This window comes from Platichthys flesus, chromosome 10 (assembly GCF_949316205.1).
Source record: "Platichthys flesus chromosome 10, fPlaFle2.1, whole genome shotgun sequence".
Taxonomy (NCBI): Eukaryota; Metazoa; Chordata; class Actinopteri; order Pleuronectiformes; family Pleuronectidae; genus Platichthys; species Platichthys flesus.
Window position 1 is genome coordinate 8,132,621 of NC_084954.1, and position 16,439 is coordinate 8,149,059.

The 16,439-nt window shown below is 43.0% G+C and overlaps 3 protein-coding genes across 3 annotated transcripts; all 3 read left to right on the forward strand.

Annotated features, from left to right (window-relative positions):
* The first annotated feature begins 2,063 nt into the window (after positions 1–2,063).
* Positions 2,064–8,762, forward strand: LOC133962420 (inositol-3-phosphate synthase 1-A-like). The gene is made up of 11 exons (XM_062398023.1): positions 2,064–2,224; positions 2,496–2,620; positions 3,277–3,438; positions 4,632–4,761; positions 4,947–5,140; positions 5,426–5,575; positions 6,050–6,265; positions 6,807–6,971; positions 7,053–7,166; positions 7,616–7,833; positions 8,024–8,762. The coding sequence occupies exons 2-11, from the start codon at positions 2,507–2,509 to the stop codon at positions 8,211–8,213; spliced, it is 1,653 nt and encodes a 550-aa protein (XP_062254007.1). The 5' UTR covers positions 2,064–2,224; positions 2,496–2,506; the 3' UTR covers positions 8,214–8,762.
* A 693-nt stretch (positions 8,763–9,455) lies between these two features.
* tpgs1 (tubulin polyglutamylase complex subunit 1) lies at positions 9,456–12,385 on the forward strand. The gene is made up of 2 exons (XM_062397859.1): positions 9,456–9,831; positions 10,720–12,385. Exons 1-2 carry the CDS (start codon positions 9,494–9,496, stop codon positions 11,354–11,356), a joined length of 975 nt encoding a protein of 324 aa, XP_062253843.1. The 5' UTR covers positions 9,456–9,493; the 3' UTR covers positions 11,357–12,385.
* A 79-nt stretch (positions 12,386–12,464) lies between these two features.
* On the forward strand, positions 12,465–16,318 carry LOC133962313 (uncharacterized). Its single transcript, XM_062397858.1, has 4 exons — positions 12,465–12,734; positions 13,649–14,197; positions 14,287–14,447; positions 14,900–16,318. Exons 1-4 carry the CDS (start codon positions 12,570–12,572, stop codon positions 15,330–15,332), a joined length of 1,308 nt encoding a protein of 435 aa, XP_062253842.1. The 5' UTR covers positions 12,465–12,569; the 3' UTR covers positions 15,333–16,318.
* The last annotated feature ends 121 nt before the right edge of the window (positions 16,319–16,439 follow it).

Here is a 16,439-nt window from a genome sequence, read left to right on the forward strand (position 1 = left end):
AAGCTTTAGATTTAAAGTTTATAATCAGGCACTTCAGAGTAATGAATACTGGGGTATAGAATAGATTGATTTATTGTTATCTATCGCCGAATGAAAGATGTTATCAAGTTGCATTGAATTTTGATCAAGATATCTCAGCAGCTTCAATGTGACTCTTTCTGTTTTTTTTCTGTTTTTAAATTGTCGGAGCCAACGCCTTATATTACTTTATTTTTGGTGTTTGGGGGTCAGATGGAGGAAACTTCTAAAGTATTACTTCAAACTCAGGAAATGGCAAGGTACAAGAAAGCAAACATAAATGGATAGTTGTGCCAAAAATGAAAATTCACTCAATCTCTACTCACCACTATGCACACGATGATGGTGAGGGAGATGTTAGAGTCAACAAAACACTTTTGGAGTTTCAGGTGTAAACAGCCTTGCAGCAAAATCCAATAGAATTGAAGTCAATGACGACCGCTTCTTCATGTAATAAAAACTAGGGCTACGTTGTAGCACTGAACGGGCCGGGCTGGAGAGAGATCTGCGATGGGGCCACACGGCTCCGCATTGCATGCGTTTTGCGCATCGCGGCAAGGATAAACGCTTCACTTCCTGCGTCCGTCACGCGACGTCAATCCTTGCCTACCAATTGGTCATTACGGTCCATGCTGTCAATGGCCATTCACACCATAGATATATCTATGATTCACACAATGACAATTTTATGTAAATTGAATGATAGTTGTAAACAAATGTTACTTCCTGTTGCCAGTAGGTGGTGTCATCACTTTAATTACATACAGACTAATAGATCAGTTCAAGTGGGGCTCTGCGTGAGAAATTTTGTGTCAATTGGAAAATGTTACAACAACTTCATTTTCACACTGATCAGTAGGTGGCGCTATGACCCTAATAAATAAGTGGACCTCTTCAGGTCAGGATCCTGATCATAGGTAAGAATTTTGGGGCCAGTTGGATAATACAAAGTGGATTCATAAAGTACTTCCTGTTTCATAGCGATCAGTAGGTGGCGCTGTGACGTTGAGGTAATATTGACACATATAGCTGTTCAGGCTGGGATTCTGATCATGTGACAGGGTTTTGGTGGTGAGAGGACAATGCAGAGTGGAGTTATGACAACATTGTTTCCTTTGGAGAAGGATGAACTTTCGCCGCACCTCAATGTTTACACGGTTTGAGGAAATGTTACAATTCTGACCTGGTCTTATGACTCGTCTCTACCAACTCAGATTCAAACTACACCATCTTTTGGATTTGGCTGCAAAGCTGTTTATCCCTGAAACTACAAAAGTGTTTTGTGGACTCAAACACTTCCCTCAGCCCTCCATCGGCATAGTGGTGTGTAAATAGAGGGGGAATTTTGTTTTTTTGGGTCAACTATCCCTTTGAAAAAGCTTGATAAAGGAAGGAGATGTAGCCTCTCTTCCCCATGTCTTCACCAGGATGCACAGTGATGCCATTCCCTTTACAACCTTTCAATAAAACTGATAGGTGAGTAATATTGTCTCTTTCCCCCCCTGATCCATATCCACAGTCCCCATATCTGCCCTTTCCAATCAACATGTGTCAAGGGGTTGATGACTAGTCTTTCTTATAGTGGATGAATGTGAAGGTCATGTTACAGACTGTCAGACTGTCAGACATGTGGATTGAAACCCCAGCTGGTCTGTAAATCTTGCATGGGAGAAAGAATACTCTGTTTTTAATTTAGTTTAATTCATGGAAAGTGTGGTTTCACTCTGGAAACAGGATTAAGGGACCGATCATGAATGTTGGTGCATATTAGGATGAAGGGATGGATTCAGGAACTTTTCTTAACTTCCACGTGCAATGGGCTTGCTCCCTGCTCTCGGTGCAGTACTTTACATTATACTCATTGACAACGTGGACAAAAGCCTGTGTGAACATGCATCTCGGGGCAGCATGAACCATGAGCAGATCTGCACCCTGACAACCGGCCCCTGAGTAGTTGACATCCACGCGCGTTATGTAAGAGGGACGGAGCGCTGTGATTGGTTGAAGGGAGAGATGCCGTCGAGCAGCCGGAAGATTATCACTTCAGTACGCACGAGCTTTGCAGAGTTTAGCACGCCAGTCGTATTCTGAGAAGGAGAAGACGAACACTGGACATTTCCAGACACAGAAGCGAGAAAAAGTAAGAGAGACTCCTCTTGACTGTTCCCCCATCAACTACGACACGAGAAGCCGTCTGCGGGTGAAGGTGAGCCACTTTTCGTGTAATTACGTCAGAAGTGCGTAGTAAAAAAAATACTCACTTGTTTATTTTCATTCTGGTCAATGATGACACAGCAAATACGTTGACTATTGCCTTCCGCTGTAAAAGAGATAAGTTCTGCGTGTGTTTCCATCATGTGACGCAGGCAGCGTGGATCAGGGAAGAGGGTGTGTTCAGGAAACGCAGCATTAACCGTTTGAGAGAGAGAGCGAGAGAGAGAGTTTGAATGAATTATGTGTCTCTTGTTTATTTCCAGTTTCTTCAGCCATGTCGGTGAACATTCACGTGAACAGCCCCAATGTGAGCTACACAGATACTCACATCGTGGCTCAGTATCCCTATCACACCACTTCAGTGACAAGGGAGGGGAACAACCTGACGGTGAGCCGACTCTTCACGCAGTAGCCCATTGTCTCTTAACCACATGATTACACAGTAATCACCTGGCTCCTCACACTATAATGAATGAAGCAATACTGACTACTCTTCACGCCACAATGAGTGAAGTGATACTAGCTTCTCATCACGTCACAATGAATGATGCAATACTGAGTACTCATCGCAGCAGAAGGAATGCAGCAATACTAGACTACTCAAGCACTAATGTAAGAAGTAATACTGAGTACTCATGTGATGATTACCACATAGTATTCATTCAACTGATTATACTAGTATTTATGTATTATCATAGGAATTACTACACAGTACTCAGGTATTTTTTGTATAATTACTATTGGGTTTTCGATTTAATATAATTATTACATAATAAAAATAATTTAATTACATAATAATTATAACAGAGTACTCATATTACAATAAAGTAAATTACTACAGAGTAGTCAGGCAGAGTATTCATGTAAAAACAAAATATAATACTGAGTTGGTGTGTGATGACATAATACTAGTACTCATGTGATACTGTTGTCAAGGTCAGTGTGATCCCATTGTAGCCTAGTCTCTATTTTTGTGTTCACATGTGCATCCTGTACATTCTGTAAATACCATCTTCCCCTAACTCTGCTCCGTACGGGAAACAGGTGACCCCCAAAACCACTGAGATGACGTTTCGCACTGAGAAGCGTGTGCCCCGGCTTGGTGTGATGCTGGTGGGCTGGGGTGGCAACAACGGCACCACAGTTACAGCAGCTGTACTGGCCAACAAGCTGGGCCTCACCTGGAGGACCAAGACTGGAGTGAAGGTGAGCGGAGCAACACTTGTGCCTGTGCAGATACAAACAAGGGATCAGCTGCTGGTTTACATTCATTCGGGCGATCCAAAGAACAATGTAACTTAGTATTTGCAATGCCTGGAGTTATAAAGGTGATATAGGAGGCTTTTTCAGCATGTCATAAATGTTTTTTTTGTATTTCAAAGTTCTGCAAAGTTAAAAGGCTCAAAGTCTGAGGTATAGGGAGATCTTCTTTCCAACAGAAAACCCTGCCCCTGAAGCACACCTCATCAAAATCCCAGCGGGTACTTAGAAGTATTGTGACGCATTTGACTCCCTTTATGGGCGGGGCCACAGAGAGGAGCCAAAACATTACGTGTCATTTGGCTGACGTTTTTGTCCAAAGCGACTTACAATTAGTACACTCATCATTCATGAGGGGCCATTTTTAGGGGTTCTGTATCTTGCCAAGGACACTTCAGCATGCAGATGGGAGAGAGTGGGGTTTGAACCGGCAACCTTCTTGTTGAAAAACCACCACTCTAACCACTAGGCCACACCGCCCCAAGTCTTATAGACAGAGACAGAAAAGAGGAGCTGCGTCAATGGACAGAGAACAGCGGTTTCTGAACATTAGAGGATGTGAACCTCTTCAAGTAATAAACTAAATAAAAATGATGAACCTGAACATGAGCAGAATATGTCTCCTGTAACTTCTGGATCCCAGGTAACTTCAAATACATTCATGTGTTGAAATAGATGCAAACCAGTGGAAGAAGAACTAAGCAAAAATACACTTAAGAGCTAAAATAGAAAAACAACCACGGTTATTGTTTTTTGAAAGTGTAATTTTTGAGGGGAAAAGGTTGAATGGTGACTAAAGCCTTTATAACCAGACTAAAACAAGATGTGGAAATCTGAGGCCAACACCAGTGAATGAAGAGAGAGACTTCCAGTATGTCCCCTGATACAGTGGTGGAGTCTCCTTAAAAGCAGACTGTTCTGAAATGTTCAGTCGAGTGTTAAGAGCTAAACTGATGCTGCTCTCGGAGATTTCCCTTTATATGGACATGTATTGTTACCTCTGTGACCTGGTTCCTGTGATTGCCATTTTTGCCATTTTCATTTGGTTCATTTGTAATAATCCTTAAAACCAGTCAAAATAATCTTAGAATAAATGAACTCACAGTGTTTTTCTCTCCTCTCTCGTCCTCATTCTTTAGAAAGCAAATTACTTCGGCTCCCTTCTGCAGGCTTCCTGTGTTTGTGTGGGATCAGGGCCTGAGGGCGACGTCAACGTGCCCTTTCGTGACCTCCTGCCCATGGTGCACCCTGATGATATCGTTTTTGATGGTAGGGACAATTATAGATGAGACAGAAACTGTGAAGTGAATGTCTGGGTATGTGAGAAGGTAAGTGAGAGTAAACAGCAGGATATGCTGACCTCAGAGCAGCTTTAGAGGCCAGAGCCCGTCCACCAAGTGAAGATTAAGTTGAGCACTTTTTTTTTTGACTTGAAGTATCTTTGTCTTTTTTAGGCTGGGATGTGTCCTCTATGGATCTGGGTTGTGCGATGGAGAGAGCTCAAGTTCTCGAATGGTCCTTACAAGAGCAGCTGCTACCACTCATGAGCCGCATGAAACCCAGACCGTCCATCTATATCCCAGACTTCATTGCTGCAAACCAAGAGAGCAGAGCTGACAATGTCCTCCCTGGGACCCTGGCAGAGCAGGTAATAGACTGTTTTTGTAGCAGAAAAAGCACAGGAGCTAATTAATCATAAATAAATAAATAATGATCACTGGTGCACTTAATTATTCTATTAATGAAACATGTCAGTGAGTGAGCATGCACACCGACAGAGCCCTGGGTCTGGCTCTCTGGCTCTTAGTGGAATGCAGCCATCAATAAAGCTATTAATTCCACTTGAGCTTGTCCTGATCTACAGCCATCTATTCCACTGTAAACTGGTTTTGTTTTAGTTTTTATTTGACTGAAAGAATAAACAATCCTCTAGGTGGAGCAGATCAGAGCCGACATAAGGGACTTCCATCTGTCGAGTGGTGTGGACAAAGTAATCGTTCTGTGGACAGCGAACACTGAGCGTTTCTGTGATATCATACCGGGGGTCAATGACACCGCCAAGAATCTGCTAGCTGCAATCAAGGTGAGACCAGAAGCCGCGAAGAGAGTTTGGCTCAGAAACGTCCAGATTCATAAAACATACGTACAAATCCTGAAGCTGGATTTACTATGAAGTACTTTAATTGTCCAGAATTGTTTTGTCCTGTAGACATTAATCATCCATTTAACATTAAATTTCTCCCCTAATGCCGAGGACCAAACAGTAATCCTTCATCATATTTAGTGATTATAAAAATCTTCGAGGATGAAGAGATTAACACTTCCCTGTGTATTTGTGAATGAAATGACATAATGAGTCTGAATAAGTCAGCTATTCCTTTTTATATCAGATCAGGGGGAGGTAAATTATGATTTATGCCTCTTTGGGGAGTTTTTATTTAATCTCAAATCTTCAGCAGGCTTGTACTGGAGATTAAATTAAGTTAAGTTGTGTAATATAATGATATGCATGGTTATAGCCATTTGTCTGATTTCTTCTTCTTTCTATAACCATCAGACTGGAGCTGAGGTTTCTCCCTCCACTCTTTTTGCAGTTGCAAGCATACTGGAGGGCTGCGCCTACCTCAACGGTTCCCCGCAAAACACTTTCGTCCCAGGGGCCATCGAGTTGGCGATACAGAAGGGCGTGTTCATTGGAGGGGACGACTTCAAATCCGGTCAGACCAAGATCAAGTCAGTGCTGGTGGACTTCCTGGTCAGCGCAGGGATCAAGGTAACAGAAAGGATGCATGGAGGGAAGGAGGTTGGATTATTGAAGTAATGAATCGATACTAAACAGACTGGGTCACTCCTCTGAAGGATTTGTAAAGTACAGGGGGTAATTGTACCTCAGGTACTACTTCTGAAATAACAAATAGGATTACTATCTGGTGTCAGGTTGATCTTCAGCATAGTAATTGTCCTGATAACCACATAATTACCAGCTTCTATGAGGGTTTAATGCAACGCACACCCCTCCCAACCTGAAATACATGAACGTCACTTGCTGCTGTTGAGGGTGCATGAAAAAAAATTGTTAGTCCATCAAGGCATTATCTTTACCACTTATCCTCTAAGGGTGGCGTTGTTTGAAATTAATCAGAAGAACCTACGAGAGGTGGTGTCAGTAAAGGGTACTTGACTACCTCTGACTGGGCATTAGACAAAAATAATATTTTACATATGAAAACACAGTAACATACAACAGTAACCAGTAGCATCTTTTTTGATTTTTCAAACAAAGACATTTTAACACGTTCCTATGCCTTTGACAGCCGACCTCTATCGTCAGCTACAACCACCTCGGCAACAACGATGGGAAAAACCTGTCTGCTCCGCAGCAGTTCCGCTCTAAGGAGATCTCCAAGAGCAACGTGGTGGATGACATGGTCCAGTCGAACCCCATCCTGTACCAGCCTGGAGAGAAGCCTGACCACTGTGTGAGTGACACGGACACAGAAAGTGAATGAGCGAATGACATAAAAACAACTGATCGAACTTATCTCTGTGTGTTGTTTCAGGTGGTGATTAAGTACGTCCCTTATGTGGGGGACAGCAAGCGTGCCATGGATGAGTACACCTCTGAAATCATGATGGGCGGGCACAATACTATTGCTATGCACAACACCTGTGAGGTCGGTGGTCACTACTTTTTGTAATAAATGTGTAATAAATGAACAAAATCTAAAAATATCATATTAAAACATTTCTGACTTAAGAGTGCAAACTGCTGACTGCCCACTAAACATGCTGAGCTGTGCTCCTGTATCTGACTGTAGTTGAGGTGGAGGAGGCTCAGGAGCCAGAGTTTACTGTTTATCCTTCTCAGCAGGTCTTGGAGCTAAATCAAAGTTACAGTAAATCTGCAGGTCACTGTCAAAGTTATTTGATGTTTCAGGGGCAAACCTGCTTTGACCGGCTACAATTTATTACATCACAAGATATCAAATCTATTCAGTTTACATGAATTTCAATTGATAGTTTAATCTACAATGCAGAGAACTCTGTTTTATCAAAGCTAAAGTACTCATAAATCTCTCGTTCTCACAATTATACTCATTTCATCTGTCTTCCATTGCAACAGGACTCCCTGCTCGCAAGCCCCATCATCCTGGACCTGGTGATCCTGACAGAGCTTTGTCAGCGTGTGACTGTGCTGCCTCAGGGGGAGGAGGACTTCCAGTCCTTCCACAGTGTCTTGGCACTACTCTCCTTTCTCTGCAAGGCCCCACTGGTCCCAAAAGGCACCCCAGTCATCAATGCCTTCCACCGCCAGAGAGCCTGCATAGAAAACGTTATGAGGTGTGGATCCCTTTCACTAGAAGAAATTGGTTTTCTTTACCTAAGGCCGCCTTACACAATTTTAATAAAATTATTATATTCATTAGAAGAGAGATACTTTATATGACCTTGGCCAGGGTACAGGTGTGAAATTCTAGTGTTAATATTTGTGGCAGAAATTGACACAAGACTGCCTCCTTGTCTTTTCCAGGGCGTGCCTCGGCCTCCCTCCTCAGAATCACATGCTGCTGGAGCACAAGCTGCAAAGAACCTTCCTGCCTCCACCTTCCACCTACATCAACGGCGGAGTAGCGGCTAAGAAAAAAGCTGTCTTCACAAACGTAAACCACAGTGCAACAAATGGCTTCCATGCACATGATGATGATGCATATGCATTATGATTACAGACACAATACTACTGTCCTAAATACAACGGTAACTGAAAAAAAATGAAAACCTTGTTTTTAAAAGAACAAAGGCCCTTAGTGATCAAGCTGTCATCACAAAAAACAAGTTCGCTATCATCTTAACATTTAGTTGAGATGCATTTAATATCATGGGTATTCTGAGCATGTTGTCCTGTTAGAGATAGACATGATTTTATGCAGAATTAACCATTTAATGGTTTTAAAAGCTAGGTTTTGTATTATTTACAGTTTGTTTTTGTAGGTGTTTGTAACTTTATTCAAGTAGTAATTCATCTGCAATAAATAAATGTACTGTACATTTTCTTGATGAATGAGCGGCATCTTTGTATCTTGTGTTACTGTATATCATTGACTGTTTGCTTTCTCCAAATGTTTTTGTGAAGATGAACTGTAATGTTACAGAGTAACTTGGCTTACTTATATTCAGCCATCCATTTTCTGCTGTTTGTGGACGACAGGTGAAGCATTCTAAATACTAATACAAAATAAACATTTAGGTATTGTTGTTTGAAGTGATATTAATCATTGTGGTTGGCCTTTTTAATTCAACTTTCCTCCTACTTATTCATTTGTGAAGTTCAGATATGCGTTCTGTGTGACTAGGTAATTAAAAGATAAATAAATAAATGGGTAAATAAATGTTAAGGCATACCAAACATGGTAATAAGCAACAAGAGCATATAAAACAAATGTGATTTTTGACTAACTATCAAAATGATAAGAGAAGCCAAAAATCAGATTTGATGAATAACAAAATATTTTATAAAAGGTAACAATCATAGGGACGAGTTGAGATTTTTAAACAAAATGACAAGTCAAAAATGTTAATTTTATAAGTCAAATGTAACACTTTTCTTTATGTCATAATTGTATCTTGTTTGGTCATGGTCTAATCTTTAATCCTTACTGTTGATCAATTACTCACCATTATTTTCTGACTGAGAAAGCCCCTAAACATGTATTTGTATAATGTTTGACTATTTGCACAGGAATCGTCTTGTATACGTTGCAGGAGAGTGATAGGAATGAGTCACGGGAGTATTATAAGAGCGTATAAGACAATTATATTATATTATTTAACAATATGTTACAGCTATGGAATGAGTCCAGTTTTGAAACCCAACGGAGGAGGGGGGTAAACCAAGACCACTTTGTTTACCCCCCTCCCCTAAAATAAACTGCTCCATTGCCTGTTTCCGGCCGCTATTCCATTACTTCCGCTGCCGTTGCTGCGACACGGGACGTCAACATCAATGGCGGACAAAGACAGACGCCGGGCAGGGCCTGCTCCTCCCGTGATGCCCGAGGGCAAAGCCTCCAAGTCGGACAGCGACAGGGAGTTTCTGTCGCAGGCGGGTGTGGGGGAGCTGCTCCGCGGCGCCATCCTGAAGATGGTGGAGGCCAGGTCGGACGATCCCATCGGCTTCCTTGCCGACCACTTCTGCAACCTCTCCTCCATGACGGAGAGCGGCTCGGCTGGAGGCTGCGACGCGGAGCCGCTGAGCAACGCGGCGCTGAGCGCAGGCGCCCAGGAGCAGCAGCATCTCAACCGGGCGCTGTGGCACCTGCGGCTGGCGCATCACTCCCAGAGGTTCACGGTCCAAACACTGTGGTTATACAGGGGGTCAGGGGGGTTTCCTTATAGATGCAACATTCTGTCGCTCACCCACTTTGACACGAACCACATATTCTAACAGGACACAGCCCTCACGTATTTCATCCGATGAATTCAGATTGACACTAGTTAACCTGGCCTTCTGTCAAAGTGAAAACGGATATAAAGGTATGATTGTTATTAATAATCGATATTTATTTTAGTGCACACCAGAAAAAAATGCCATCACTGCCAGGTAATATTTCATTTGACCCCTTTCGTGTTTTATTCGAGGAATATCCGCTTCTGCAATCCAACAGAAGATTAAAGTCCCACAATCACACCCTGCATCAATGGCTGCTATTGACTTGACTGTATTGGTAACAACCTGCTGGCCAGTAACAGATTAATAATACATGTTTAAACTGTTTTGAGTAACAAACTCTTCAACCTTTGTCTGTCACTACGGATCTTATCTGCCAAGGTGAAAGATATTTACAGTAACGCCACCAATGTGAACAGACTTCTGATGGTTCAGTGATAAATTACAAATTGAATAATATCAAAAACAAACATCTTATTCTGGAAATGGTGTCCCCGTACCTGTTCATAATCCACAGAGCTCCCCGTTTGTTTAAAAATTACAAAACACAAATGAGATAATTAGGGTGTAAGATATGATACCTAAAAACAAAAACAAGGATTGGAAATGTATCAGTGTTTTCAACTATTTAAGAGATTGAAGATAATGATTTATGCTATTTAGACACATTTCATTGTGGTACAGGTTACCAGAGTTACCAGTTAACAATGTTTTTGTTGCTTCTAAATGCTTCAGACAAACCTATGATTTCACGATGATTCCATTTCTCATTTTAAACCCAGATCTGCCTTCAGCAACAACGTCCGCGTGGCCTACGACCTCCTAAACCTCACCGGGCCCCAAAGACATCCAGGTGAGGCTCCTGAAGGCCCAGACGGCTCCTGCACTGAGAGCCCCACAGGAGGAGGAGTGAGAGGAGGCCTCTACTCCCAGACTCTGGAGTGTCTATGCAGTGAAGGTGGCGTCCCTGCATCCACCTCCGCTCCACTCCTCCGACGACTCCACTGCCAAGACCACGAGGCCGTCCCTTATGACATCTTCCGACACGGCGTGCTCACTTGTGCCGTCTTCTCGGACTACATCCGGCAGGCCCAGAGGCTTTACGCTGAGGTGTGCTGCCCAGACAACGGGCCTGCCTCCCGGGCGCTGTGCCTGGCCGTGCTGGGCACCCTGAAGGAAGCTCTGGAGACGTCCCAGGGCTGTGATGCAAACTGCTGCGTTAACGCCAACAACTCGTGTCTGGAGGCCAACGTGAAGGCCATCCGCTACCTGAAGGCCAGCGCCAATATCTCTCCATGCAAACTCGCTCAGGCTATGTCTGGAGCACAGTTGCGGGGTCCAGGCGGCGCCATGGACGCTAAGGAGTTTGAGAATGCAGCGGCTGAGCTCTTTATCACTCGAGTCAAAGTTGTGTCCTAGGTCTCCTCTCTGTGTTCACATAAGTTATGAATGTACAGCCATGTTATAGAGTAAATCATTATCCTGTGTGCACCTATTACTGTCACAACGAAATATGAGGAGAATGCAGGATGAAGGAAAATAGTGAGTTGTTTATTCAAAATGTACAGTAATATAATCAGGACCAGAATGAACTAAAGATATTATGGGATCAGTTAAGTCAGTAGTGAGGGTTTGTGTTTTCATGAATGTGGGATGAGAAAGATGTTGGTTGCATGAACACAAAATAATGTGCTGGGGCGAGTCCTTGCCAGAAAAGGCCATTTCTTATAAGACGGTTCTTCCAACCAAAGTCATCAACCAGACTCCGCCCTCTGGATACTTGCCTCACAAAGGGAACCAAACATACTGAGCGGATTAGCAGAACAAAAAAGATGGGCCAAAGGCTAATGTCTCTATAAGACCCACAGATTTTACCTCCTCTCTGGATATCACTGTTTGTCTTGAGCTTATTAATGTCAACAACATCTGCTGTGGCCACAGAGGCAGCTGCTGTGCCGTGTGGAGGACATGCCGTTCCTCGGTTAGACTAAATAGATTCATTGAATTCAGCATTGGTCTCGACGGCTTCAACCTTTGTTCAGTGTTTTCACTGAAGGGCTCAGTTAAGAAAGTATGGACAGTACATCTGCTGCAGTCCAGTACAACAGCCTTGTATGAGATTCTCTTTAAAGATACAACAACATTTCAAGGTTTTGTTGAGACTGTCGGTGATGTTGAGTAAACTGGTCTGTGCTATCTAAGCTTATGTAACATTTTGTAATGGAAACAGGAGCCAGTCTCGTGTGCTCTCCTTGGCGGATCTATGTCCCCCGCGACCCCCAATAAAGTACCAGCAGTGTAGACGATGGATGGACATGATGATGGACTATTATTTTTATTTCATTGTATTTATTTTCTGCTTCTGCTCCATTTCATTGCTTCTCACCAGGACCTCTGTACTTGGTTTCATGTACCTCATGTTTTGCAATTGAAAATAAATCTTGAATCTTGAAACACCTGCTTTTCGTCAGCCACTAGATGGCAGCACCATCATGTGGTCAGCGTCAGACAAACCGGAAAGAAAAGCGGAAGTACACACGCTCGGGGGGCTTCGTGGTGAAGCGACAGGAGACTCAGCGACTCATGAGCTCCCGTTTTTTATCTGTAAGTGGATGTGGTGTGTTTGTGGAACATGGCGGAAGAGGAGCAGCTGCTCTCCCTCATGTTCCTCTTGACCTACGTGCTGCAGAAGCGACGCAGAGACATAAACGACGCAGATGTCCAGAGGCGCAGTGAGATCCAGAGACGCATCCGACACAGACAGTACTTCTTCCAGAGACAGAGGAGGATGGCGCTGGTCAGTCCCTCCATCTTCCATCCCCTCTTCCTCCCAGAGCAATCAGACTTGACTGGAAAACCGCCCCCATCACAAAGTGGCTGCAACACGTTTCCACCTTTTATATGTACACTTTATTATCTTGATTTGAATACTCAAGGACTATCACTTACCATTTTCTCAGCAATCTACAACCAAAAACAAGAATGCGAATGATAATCATTTCAACAATGAAATCAATCAATAATCACAAGCTGATATTCTTATTTACAAAAGTCAGATGGACTCAGCGGTCACGTGGAGCAGGGCTGGTTATATATCATTTCAATATCTCTGATTTATTTTTTTCTTACACATTTCATGACAGATTTCTGCTCCGGAGTGAATCTGTAAAAAATCTTAATTATTGGCAGAGAATGAAAAACACTTACAAACATTCGAACCCATCTTGAAATATTCCTCCTCACTGTGCTTGCAAAATGTAAATCCAGAAATATAAAATGTGTTCCGTCTTGTGATGTTTGTTTAATTCACAGCCATAACATGCAGTGTAACAGCATAAGCAGACCTGCATCTAACAACTAATGTCAACATCGATTTTAATCAGCCAATTATCTTCTCAATAAATCCATCAATTCTTATATACAGTATATTCCTATATATTCCTTATTTGAACTTGGTTAACTTATTGATGATTAATGAGGAGAATTCCAATTATACAAACGACCAACAGTGATATGGTAAAGAGCACCTCCATTTAAAAATATGGTGATATATTATAAAAAATCCCCTTGTTTGGTTTGAAGAAACTGAATTAAACATTTCCCCTTTTAGGAGAAAAAATCGGAGTGTTTTGTATGAGTTATAGTATCAGTCGACAAAGTGGTTTATTCAAAGTGAATTTTAATTTTAATTTTGTATCTTTCTCTGACCAGATGATGATAGCAGGAGGTTTCCGCTCCAACGTCCGCATCCGCACTCGTCCCTGGACCACCACTGCAAGCACTGATTGGTGGGAACGGGTTGTGATGACAGAATTCCAGCCCTGTGATTGGCTGGATAAGTTCCGTATGAGCCAGGAGACGTTCTTTCACCTCTGTGACAAACTGAGGCCCCGTCTGGCTCGTCAGGACACCAGCTTCCGCCTGGCGCTGCCGGTGGAGAAGCGCGTCGCTGTGGCATTGTGGCGCCTGGCATCGAACATCGAGTACCGCACCATCAGCACTCTCTTCGGCGTGGGGAAGTCCACCGTTTGCCGATGTGTTAGAGACATGTGTCACGCCATCGTGGGGCTCCTCAGCTCCATCTACCTGCGCCCCCCCAATGAGCAGGAGCTGGAGGACTCCGCCCAACTCTTCCTGAACAACTTGGGCTTCCCCCACTGTGCTGCTGCCATAGCAACCCTCCACACAGCTATCATCACTCCATCAAACAATGCGTCTGACTATGCTAACCCCGCCGGCTGGCTCTCAGTACTGTCTCAGGTAGAAAAGGAACCTGCATCGATGTTGCTGCAAGTCGTCTTGCATTAGATCTTTATTTCTCGCCTCTCGCTGTGTCTCTGCTGTTTCAGGTGGCCGTCAGTGGTCGCGGGCAGTTCTGGGATGTATGTGCCAGTTTCCCAGGTGGAACAGACCCAGCTGAAATCTTACAGAGTTCATCACTCTGGACCACAGCCGCAGAGGGCGGACTGTCGCCTGCCCCACTACCCGTCTTCATGGGAAGACCACTTAGGTAAAATTAAAGCCACTGGCGCAACTGTTGCATCAGGATCCATTTCAGTACCAAGTCATTCTCATTTAACAGACATTTTAAATAATATACAAGTTGGAGAAGTACATTTTTCATCTTTTTCAATTTGTGCTAAAGCAAAGAGATTGACACAAAATAAAACCTGTCACTGCTATTTTAAAGGTTTGCTAAAAGCTTAGTTGAATCCAAGTCAACCAAAAGGATGTGGGAAAAATAAAGTTCAGAGTTTGGACTAAATAACTATGCACTAAATAAATGACATTGCCTGAACTAATCCAGCTGCCTTTTATATCTGTCTGCTAACGTAACCTAAAGAGGAGTTTGTCACTCTTCTATCAAACATTCAAATTTAAATTAATATCTGGATATTCATACCAAAAGTCTTCTAGTCTGTGTTTTCAGGCCGTAACTGACTAACTATCTGTAATGCCCAGGTATGTGCTGCTGGGTGAGGCCTGTTACCCCCTCCAGAGCTGGCTGATGAAGCCTTATCCTGAGCAAAGAGGGAGAGGGGCAGTTCACCCTGCACTGACGGAGCCACAGCGGCTCTTTAACCACCAACTCTCCAGAGCGCACAGTGTGTCCGATGAGGCGCTGCTAAGACTGAGGGCACGCTGGCAGTGTCTGAGCAAGAGGAACGACTGTGGACTGGACGTGGTGCCCACTATGATCCTGGCGTGCTGCATTCTGCACAACATATGCGAGTCCCACGGTAATGCCTTCATGGCGGAGTGGCTGGCGGAGGTGGCCGAGTCAGAGAGCCCACAGCCCAGCCACAAGCAGCTCTCGTCAACCAGTGTGGAGCAGAGTCAGGGGGAGGAGGTCCGACACCTCTTCAGTGACTATTTTCAACATTTGAATATCTGATCAAGGACTTATACTATTTTAAAAAAACACGTAAACCATCGTATTGGTTTGTGCTCGTGCTGTAGAGATGGCTGTGTCACTCAGTCACTTGTTCTGCCAGTCAAGTGTTACCATGTAGCTTTATGCTAATTTTAGCCAGGCATATTGACAACATAAGCATACATCTCAAACCACAGTAGAACCTAACTGCTCTTCACTCTTTCAAATTAAAGTTCCGACTCTTTTTATTCAAGACATCTGATTACTTTATGTCCTCAAATCATGAAACATCCAGGGGAGAAAAAGCCATCTCATTCAGGCTGAATCACGTCTTGACTCTGGTGCCACCGTCCGTCCAAACTTCAAGTTTTATCTTACTGGTTTTCTTCCCATTTTCATTTTAAATATCAAAAACCCTTTCTCTTTTAATATGTAATAAAACTTTGTATGTGTCCTCTTTTATTTTATTCTAATGTTGACTTGATACATATTTAAAGTACTGTTGTACAGTCCAGATCCTAGTTGGTCTGATTTTTATTTTCTAGCTTTGCGCTGCCTTCAATTTGATCAAATTTGATACAGTAAAAGATACTACACTTAAGTGCCAAGTCTTAGCGTTAGTTTGTATAAGTTTACATCAGTGTAGAAACATCTGTATACTTTAACACAAATTCCAAGTGTGCAAATCAAACCTGAGAAATGGCACGTTATGTGTACATCTGCGTTTGTATGTCTGTTTGATCGTAAGCATTATAGAAGAAAAACTGCTGGAGGGATTACCAAAAGACTTGGTGGAGGGATGCAGTCGGGTCAGGGAGGAAACCTATTGAATTTTGGTGCGGATCGGCATCAGGAAGCAGATTTGTTCATAATTTAAGGGACCAATATCTATGAGTATGTGTAAATTGGTGCATCTTGACGGATTTAATGGTCCTGTGTGAAAGATTTAAGGGGAAGGGATCTATTTGAAGAAATTGAATGTAAAATAAACCCATATGTTTTCACTAGTGTGTTTCATCTAAATTGTACTAGTTTTCTTCACCCTAGAATGGACCCTTTACATTGAAATAATGTATATTCACGCAGGGAGCAGATCCTCTCTAGGGAGGCCGCCATGTTTTTTTTATA

Excerpts from the sequence above, each read along its gene's own strand:
- LOC133962420 (XM_062398023.1), top strand. The coding sequence starts at position 2,507 with ATGTCGGTGAACATTCACGTGAACAGCCCCAATGTGAGCTACACAGAT. Across the intron at positions 5,141-5,425 it reads CTGGGACCCTGGCAGAGCAG|GTGGAGCAGATCAGAGCCGA; the intron begins GTAATAGACTGT and ends ACAATCCTCTAG. Across the intron at positions 7,167-7,615 it reads CTATGCACAACACCTGTGAG|GACTCCCTGCTCGCAAGCCC; the intron begins GTCGGTGGTCAC and ends CCATTGCAACAG.
- tpgs1 (XM_062397859.1), top strand. The coding sequence starts at position 9,494 with ATGGCGGACAAAGACAGACGCCGGGCAGGGCCTGCTCCTCCCGTGATG. Across the intron at positions 9,832-10,719 it reads CTGGCGCATCACTCCCAGAG|ATCTGCCTTCAGCAACAACG; the intron begins GTTCACGGTCCA and ends TTTTAAACCCAG.
- LOC133962313 (XM_062397858.1), top strand. The coding sequence starts at position 12,570 with ATGGCGGAAGAGGAGCAGCTGCTCTCCCTCATGTTCCTCTTGACCTAC. Across the intron at positions 14,198-14,286 it reads GGCTCTCAGTACTGTCTCAG|GTGGCCGTCAGTGGTCGCGG; the intron begins GTAGAAAAGGAA and ends CTGCTGTTTCAG. Across the intron at positions 14,448-14,899 it reads TTCATGGGAAGACCACTTAG|GTATGTGCTGCTGGGTGAGG; the intron begins GTAAAATTAAAG and ends TGTAATGCCCAG.